The sequence below is a fragment of the Rhipicephalus microplus genome, chromosome 9, assembly GCF_043290135.1.
Source record: "Rhipicephalus microplus isolate Deutch F79 chromosome 9, USDA_Rmic, whole genome shotgun sequence".
Classification (NCBI taxonomy): domain Eukaryota; kingdom Metazoa; phylum Arthropoda; class Arachnida; order Ixodida; family Ixodidae; genus Rhipicephalus; species Rhipicephalus microplus.
In genome coordinates, this window is record NC_134708.1 from 73963193 (window position 1) to 73972418 (window position 9226).

Consider the following 9226-nt stretch of genomic DNA (forward strand, 5'->3'; position numbering starts at 1 on the left):
TAGCTCCACATATACAAAGTTCGGTATCCCGCGACGTGAATAGATGACGAAGGTAAACGACACAACCAAACATGATAATCATGACACGGAACTCATGTACGGTATCATTCACCTCCACGTCGTAACATTGTGCTGATTTTAAAGTGACATATCAAAATTTCTCATTCGTTCTTCGCTTATCATCAATTCTCACTGTATGTGGGATCTGCCAATTTTATTCAAAGGCGAATGAATTGGGGTTGATGGTTGTATCGAATCACTTGCAATGTCTTCATTATGTTTTAAGCATCGGTAAATATGGTTGTAAAAAGAGTACCTGAAACTTGCCCACAAGTATATGAAGGAAGTTTTATAATAGCTTTGAAGATCTGGAACTTATATACATATTGTTGTACAGCAGCAGCTCGTAGATGACATGCACACACGAACACGTCTTTTTGGCTTTGTTCGCCTGTTTTATTAGCCAATAAAGAAGTTTTAATATTTACAGACGAATTCGCTTTTCCAATCTTCCACTGTCCCCGGATATTCACCGAGCACTGTAAGACAAGGAAACGTTGTTTTCAAACAAACTTTTGAGCAACTCGCAAAACAGTATTTTTTTCCTTCACTAGTATCGACTATTGCACCGGATAGGTCTAATCCGAAAGCAAAAATTGCATTTAGGTTTGTTTAGGTAACAATACCCTTGTCTGTGCAAACACATTCATTTTCTTATACATTTGTCAGCAGTGATTTCTCTTCCTCAATGCCGGGTTTGTAAACGAATGATTGTTTTTCTTTCTCACTTTCGTAAGCTCGCTTATGTGCTTCAGCACTGTCTCGAACAAAGGCACTTGACACAGGTATACTTATACTTGGGTCAAGTATGAGTATACAAGTGATCTTTTGCATCACCTGATTTTGTTCAAAGTTTCGCGGAAGTCTCAACAAGTGTAGCAAATTCACAACATGCAGTCAAAACAGTGTATTGACAAATTATAGACACAATTTTATGATTTCAGAGTAAAACGCACTATCGTATGCAGTGTGCCACACACAAATGCCGAAAGCCCGCCTGTTTTGATTGGTTGAATAAACTTAATTCAATTTTATTCAATACTGAGCTGCAAATTTCGGCGGCAGTCAGAGTGAAATTTCTTACACGGTAAATGTATGACAGTAATGAAGTGCCTAGCCCCTTCGCATGACAAACAAAACTATCGTGACCTTCATACAGTATAACATCCTCACAGGAGAATCAATACTCTGTTGCGGAACGCACTTTGCTTTAGCAACCAAGCCCTGTGTATATCCGAGGTAATTGAAAACATCCAAGCCCAGCTTTTCATGTTGCTTACAAATAGAAACTTCGCAGACTTGCGCCTAGAAATTTCACTGTACACGCGAAGCAGTGCCAGAAATGACTCTACTTAGGCTGTTCTGCTGCATATTTAAATATTATGTTATTTACACGCCTAATAATTACTGAAGAGGAGCTCATGTTTTAATAAGCACACGAGGGTGAAAAAGTTTTGACCCAAATACAAACCACTCAGGCATAATCACAATGCAGTATGAACACCATCTCGACATCCTCCCAGTGTTATAAAGATTATATTCCTGCGCCTAGTTTTCTATTCACTTTCTTTCCCCTCTTTCTTCCCCCTCACCTTAGTACAGGGTGGCAAACCAAATCCTACAATTATGGCTGACCGCTCAGCCTTTCTCTCAATTAATTATCTCGAGAGAGAGGGAGAATATACCCCGTAGTTTGCATTCTAACTCTTCTAATGTTTTGAAATGCTTTTAAAATATCGACTTGTGAAATGAAATGAAACGCACCAGTTGTCACCACCATCCGTAACCGCCGTAGCCTCCATAACCGGGCCACCCGTATCCATAACCGTATCCGTAAGAAGGCCATCCATAGCCATAGCCGTAACCTTGACCATAGCCATGGCCATAGCCGTGGCCGTAGCCGTGACCGTAGTAACCTCCGTGGCCACCATAGTGACCGTGGTGGTGATGGAGACCGGCCAGTCCTAGGAGGCCGAGCCCTCCGAGGCCACCTATACCCGCGTGGCTCAGTGCTGCTAGGGCCAGGAGCTTCTTCGTCTTGAACGCAACGCTGCTCGCTATCAGCAACAGCAACAGTCCGGACAGCGTCTGCGGTTGTTCGATGAGAGGACAAGCAAAAGTGGTTACGTAGAATTCCGAACCTGACTTCAAACGTATTAGTAAATTACACATTCAAGTTATCAAATACACCACACGCCTGATAAGGTGAAGTAACCACTTGAAAAGACCCCAATTGAGTTCTGCAAAGGCTCGTCAGGCGGAAGAAGGTTCACGCAGAAAAGTACAGTTATCAGAGAGCTTAACGCGAATGCTTCGACGCGTGACTTGGACTACTTTGACCGATGCCAGCCGCGAGCGCTGGGCTCTGTTGCCGAGATGAAAAAAAAAAAAAAAGCCAGGCCTCAGCGGAATGCGCAGCACTGTCCCAGTGACAGCTCGAAGAGTGGCCTTTCAGAGCCTTATCTTAACACTCTTTGAGTAACTGCTGCAAGCACACTTGCCGGGTACCCACTACGCCATAAATAATCATAATTTTTGTGTAGCAGGCCTGCATTCACTAAACTACCCTTCGTCATTTTTCGGAGAAGCGTGGTATCCACTACACATGCGCTAGAAATATTGGGCAATATTTTTACGCAGTGTACGCTGACGACAATGAAGAATTATGCCTGAAGTGGTTGTGCGCCCCAGTCAATAGGTGAACGAGAATAAGCTTTTTGTAAGGGGTTGGATCGTTGGACGATCCGCTCTTTACGCAATTCGCATTGTGCGACGCCTGGTTGTTCCTTTGATGTTCTAAACGCTCTATTACTCATAATGCTGCGATTCAATCCTTTCCCAACATTCCTTTCCCGACATTCCTTTCCCGACAAGGCCAGTTTTGAAATTAGTTTCAAGAGACAGCGTGGCTCAGTAGTAGAATACTGGGCTGGCACGCAGCGGACTCAATGGCTCGAACAAGGACACAATGGCTTTAATGCCATTGTGTCCTTGTTGTTTCTTATTTACTAAGTTTATATTATTTCTTGCGATATTGGTTACGGACACCGACGGCGGACAACTACGGCGCTGCACGTGACGTGTGTTCTGATCTGACAACAGCTTTCGCTGTAATACCTCGGTATGCTTAGATAGTACGTCGGCATGCATGGATAACATATAGGCAACCGTGTCCAAAGCTACGCGGTGCTGGCGTCGACCGCACTGTTTCGGGACCCGCTGCGGAGCGTTCCTGCCACAAGCTTGCTGAAGACCGTACCCGGCGGCGTCGCCGTAGAGTTTGGCAGAGTGCTGTGACGTGGAGAATTCTGAAGTTGTCCGTAAGGGGGTGTTTACCTTCTCTATCGATAAAAGCGGAATAAATATTAATCCGAAAAGTACATGATATCATTAACACGTTTCGGAGCTATTCTTGAAACAAAGCTACCAAAGAAAGAAAAATGTGCAGTCCCACTCAATACGAGTTGCAACACGCTGGCTGTGATTAATGTGACCCTAAGCCGGATCAATGACACCGACAAACGTTTTGTTCAGTTCAAAAAGTACCGAAAATCAAGAGAGTTTAATTCAGCGACGTTTTTCTATGTTGGTGCCACTTCGCCGTGCGGGCACAGTTTCGAGTACAGACAGGGTGTTGCAGCTCATATTGAGAAATACGGTAACATGACACTTGCGTTCAAATTGTCTCTTAAACCATGCCCTAAAGAAAAAGTGATCTTACACCTTCATTGGCATTTAACCAGGAAACCTATGGCATCAAAATTTACAAAAGGAACGAATAGCGCCTCGATTGATTAATCTGCCAGCATGAAGTGATTTTGTTTAACTTTAGTGTCGGAACATCATTTGAGGTCATGACAATTTACGGCATTGTCAAAGATATGACGTCAAGCCAAATCATATGAAAAATGCGTTGACGGAATGGTTTGCGATACAACTTTCTGACAATAAACGCGAATTTCCACAGGAAATACGAGCTTGAGGTGTCCTAATTGTAACGATCCCAGCATTCAAACTATTTTTGAATAAAAGTTGTCATGACACTAGTACTTACTTTTTGTAAAAAAGTGTAGGGGACCCGATGAAAACTTATATTTATAGTTTCTGAATCTTCACGTGCCAAAAGCAAGCCGTGGTTGTGAGCAAAGCCAGGTTAATTCTTACCATTTCGGTTTGTTTCATCCAAACATTAGCATAAATACGCGAATTACTACCCATTCTATACTAATGGAAACGCTCCCGCAGTTGCCTGGAATCGAACCCGGTGTCCTCGAGCTTAACAGGGTGACACTTTACCTGATAAGGTTCCACAGCGGGTGCGTAAAGACTAAAGTGCTCCATAATAATACAAGCCTTACAGCGGCTGTATGCCTCCATCATGAAAGCTTCAAAGAAAAGCAAGACGTGTGTACTTATGGCGTCAGGAAGTTTGTTTAAATAGGAACTTCGAGAAGTCTTCTATGGGAACCTCTGAGGAGCAAGGCAAATGAACGCACAGAATACATATATATCACTGAATGTGGTACAGACGGAATCCCACTTGCCTAGAGCGCCCATTCATGCCACTTCAGCGGCCTGTTCTTGCCGGAATATGCAAAAAAGGACGCCGTAAAAATACCTAACATGGTCATTCTGTATGCAAGGACCTTGTGCTATAATTTAAATATGAACGGAAGCTTGAAGCTAGCGTGAAGTAGAAGCTGCAGACAGCAGCGTCCGCAGAAACATTCCCCGCTGCTCTAGGCAAGTGTTATTACGTTCCTACTTCTTCTTAAGCGTGGCCGTTATGAAGACAAACGCACACGTCATTTCACAAGTTGCGTACAAAACATGCAAATTCTTCCATGTTCTCCAGGAGAAAAATCGCGAACCGAGAGATGCTTGTCAATAGAGCAGCACTTTTGCGATTTATTTTTCTACACTATAGAAGGTCTTTTATTTTTGTCCCTTTTATTTTTTAGTCACCCAGAGTCAGAGTTTACGAAATGAAAAGCAAGTGGCGATTCTGATGGGGCATTTGTCAGCACTCACAGGCTGCTGTGAAAAGGCGTGATGCTCTATGAAGTAGCCTTGTGCCTTTTACCAAGAGGATCTTCCCTTGTGAGTTGTTAAAACGATCAGATGCCACAACATAAGGATAGCTGCTTGTAAACAAGGTGTTCTTCCACAGAAAGAGAACGAAACAAAAGTTGGCTCAATGCAATTTTTTAACTACATGTCGTGCGGCTTGAAAGAACAAATCTCTCTAAACACGAGAAGTGGCGAAACAGTGCAGGCCCTTTATCAAAGTTCAACCGCTGACTGTCGAAATTCGCCTATATGTCAATTAGGAATTTCTTGCGGAGATTTCCGGCTCACCAAAAGAATAGCCTCAGACTAAACCTGGTTTCGATCTTTTCTCCTACCCTCGAAGGTATGCAAAGCTGCACATGCAACTGTGTACCATTTGTTAGATAGCTGAAAAGTAACCTTAACATAATTTGTAAGAAAACACCTGATTCTTCATGTCTATAATACAAAAAATGTACCTCCGTCTTCTATTGATTGTCACTGAAAGTCTACTGGGATGCTCACAAAATGACCGCTAGCGAGGATCAACTGTTCTATCACGGCATTAAGTTTACACGACGGCCAGTATATGCCTAATGTTTCTTCAGATTATTTAAGATGTGTGTTTTTAGCGTTCTAACCAACAAAGAACAAGATTTCAATTGTTTATGACCGACTCGACGGGATAAGTCAGCAACAATCAGGGTAAATACTGGCATATTATTTCCCACGATTATCGATTAGCTCGTGAAAATAATGTTGCAACAGCCGATAAGATATGACAATGATGTTCAGACTCAGTAAGAAGCTGACCACAAAGATTTCTCACGTCGTATTTAGCGGCAATGAAATGTCTACTAACACGGGAAGGAAACTAAACACTCGCCAGAGTTCAATAGTGTGACTCACCGGAACAAGCTTCATGATACAGGTGTCTCCACGTCCGGCACGCCGCCGTGGTCCTTATAAGGTTCGTGTGGCGTGGACTCTCCAAGGCCTCCGACCCTCAAGCTCCCGTCCGTCCGACTCGAGCAAGCTGAGAGATGCAGCGAATGCTCCCACGGCTTCGGTTCTGGGGAAATTTTGCGAGCTGCAGCCACCCCTCCCTTCCCCCTTCCTCCGTCACAAATGACAAACGAATCGGGGCCGATATGGAGCGCCAACCAATGTACCGCCGGGCGGAGCTTAACTGGACCGCAGTGACTGTAATTTTTTTTTTTGCTTTGCCAAGCGTTCCAAACCAGCGATGCCGGTGAGGTGGCGACAAGGCACGAACACTTAATTCCTGCTCAAGAAAGGGTAGTGCTACTTGGCTTAAACACACACGTGCACGGAACACACGATAGACGAACGTGAACATGGACGGTACAGTACGTGGCATGTTTGAGGTTTCTTGTGTGGTTTTCGTTGATCGCCAGTGCGAGGTTTTTTTTTATTTCTGCACGCCAGTGCGTAGACAGATGGAAACGGAGAAAAAAAAAAGACTGAGCAGGTAAAGGCTCCCGTTCCAGCGTACGCCTACGGGCAAGCCACCGTAGTTTCTATTAGGTGGGGTTTTTCGTTTCCTTATTTTTCTGTCCCGTTCTCTCGTTTTTTTTTTCCGCGCCATGCGGAACAAACTCATTTATCTTTCGTTCTTCCCCGCACGTATAGGCAGGTGGCCGTTGTTCTCTGAATGCTGTGCACCCGCCCGCCGTCACCGTGTGGAAAGAGTGGCGCTTCTATAGCGAGAGTGAAAGTTACTTGATATTTTCTTTCTACTTGCGGAGGTGTCCCTTCCAGTTTCCAGTGTTCATATCTGGGCCATGAATAAACCTGGGCTCGAAGGGGAAGACCCCGTAACTTATTTCATCATTTCTACTACCAGCTCTGTGTATAGAGTGCGTACCACAGACAACGCTGCCTGAGCTTTGAGAAAGTGCTGTTGGGATACTGCGGGATTTCTCTAGGGGTACACGTAGAAGTGACTTGGTGTTGAATAGACTCGGTGAAACTTCGTACGTTCAAGACAACTGTGGACGGTGATAGTTTGCTATTGCGTACAGCGTGCCGCATACTACGTTTTGTAGGTATTTTCGCGCACGTCGTAAACATACCACGCGATTAGCGTGCGGGATTAGGTTTGGGGGAAGCGTGTGACCCAGGTCACCACCGTCAAGTGCTTTACCAATAATGTGAATGCGTGTCCAGCGTAAGGAATAAGAGGTGGGTGGAAAATCTATTGCGCCACCGAAAAGGAAGTGCTTCACGAAGAAAAAAATTACTTAAGTTTACTAAGCACTGCAATCATACTGGAGGTCATCGTAAAGTTAAGCATCGCCAGAAGACTCCTGTGAATAACACTACTTCAAATATTTTACTACGCAAGTACACAGACGACAACACTATGCAAGAATTACAATGGTTAGCGCCCGTGTGGCATCAGTACACCAACTTTGAAGAATAAGTAGTGGCTTTCGCTTTTGAGATGTCTTAGACCATTGCGCAAGGGGCGCTGTGAATTTTGTGAACGGGTCCTTGTGTAGCAGCTCATATTGTGGACATTTCTGCACTCGGCTTGCGTTGTTGGTAGGCGTCAGGCATCGCATTCTCACCCACGGCATAGACGCACGACCATTTCTACGCTGCGCCATAAATCCTTTTGCTGGCTTGATCATGATTAACTGACCCGTTATACCTCAGCAGCCATGGCATTGCACTGGTGATAAGAAGGGCGCGAGTACAATTCTTAGCAACATGCACAAGCGGAGCAAATCCAAAAACACTCTGGTTTCGTGCCTTGAGTGCCCCGTCATATTTTCCGTTCGGACAATGAAGGTCGCAAACGCACGGATGCAGGCTCCGCAATTTGTTTTGATATGGTGCCACTATCCTTTGCCCAACAATGACCACACAATTATGAGCGATGACGGGCCGTACTGCAAAGTTCGGATGCGGAAGGGAAATTCGGGACCGTCCAGCTAGCTGAAAACCATCCAGCTAGCCAGCTTGGGCGGGACCCAAGGGCTACTGGGCGCCGTTTAGGCGTGGACCTGTTCCTCAAACCATTGAATCCATTGAGGTTATTTCTCTCTCTCCACTCCTCCCCATTTCTTCCCACTCTTTATAAGGCCCAACTGAAAAAAAAAAAACTCAGGGGGGCCCTCATGCATTCGCCTCGGATGACATCTATTTCCTTTTCTTATCTTTCAATTGCACTTGTTCCTGAGAGCTTTGCAAACCTAAAGGCTATTTGTATAGCCTCAGTGATCGGAGGCACTGCAAGCTTTCAGCATCTCAAGTGCCCACCCGATCGGGCCATCAAGCGACGATGTCATGGGATGACATGCTATGTGAACTCATGGTGACGTCAAGATAACATCAAACGTCAATGCGTACACACGCACGGGCGACGTCAGCGCGGACAACATGTAGAACCCATATATGGTATCAAGAATGCTGAAGAACGTTCCGTCGACAGGTTTTGAACGCTGGGTCTCCACTACACAAGCCCGATGCTCTAACCACAACATCACGAAAACGCATTCCTCATCAGACTTCTGAAAGCAACCCTTGTTTATGGAGGCGCGTTCACGACGCCTGGCGTGTTTTCCACAACGCCGGACGAGTGTTGGAAGGATTTTCAATGAAATTCTGCTCAGGAACATTTTACAAAAGCTATACGCATTCGCAACGACAGTTATAGTTGAAAGGTTTCCACTAGATTTTTGTTTCTGTAATAATGATTGACGAGTATTCGAGCATACCCAAAAGATATTTGGAAGAAATGAGAATGATTCAGAGTATTATGCAATCAATTAGGTGTAAACAGTACGCTCAGAATATTCTTCAGAAAAAAAATTAATTACACTATGTACAGAGCATAGGTTCCGGAATGCATGAACATTTTGGCAATTTCACAATTTTACATCTCATCACCAGAACATGCAAAATGACATTTTAACATATAGCGAACAGCAGAAGTGGTATCAACATAACAAATGCATATAACTCACAATTAACACAATAGGGAACTGGTTCAGTAAACGGGTAGGTACACATAGGTTTTCATAGCATACATCACCTTGGTGGTAGATTCATCATAGCATCACATGGCGAACACAATTCAAAAGGGCAA

At 44.4% G+C, this 9226-nt stretch overlaps 1 protein-coding gene across 1 annotated transcript; it reads right to left on the reverse strand.

The window, feature by feature from the left end:
* Nucleotides 1-435: 435 nt before the first annotated feature.
* On the reverse strand, nucleotides 436-6134 carry LOC119164767 (uncharacterized). Its single transcript, XM_075872843.1, has 3 exons — nucleotides 6019-6134; nucleotides 1825-2148; nucleotides 436-539 (listed from the first exon to the last, which is right to left on the reverse strand). The coding sequence occupies exons 1-2, from the start codon at nucleotides 6031-6033 to the stop codon at nucleotides 1831-1833; spliced, it is 333 nt and encodes a 110-aa protein (XP_075728958.1). The 5' UTR covers nucleotides 6034-6134; the 3' UTR covers nucleotides 436-539; nucleotides 1825-1830.
* Between the last annotated feature and the right edge of the window lie 3092 nt (nucleotides 6135-9226).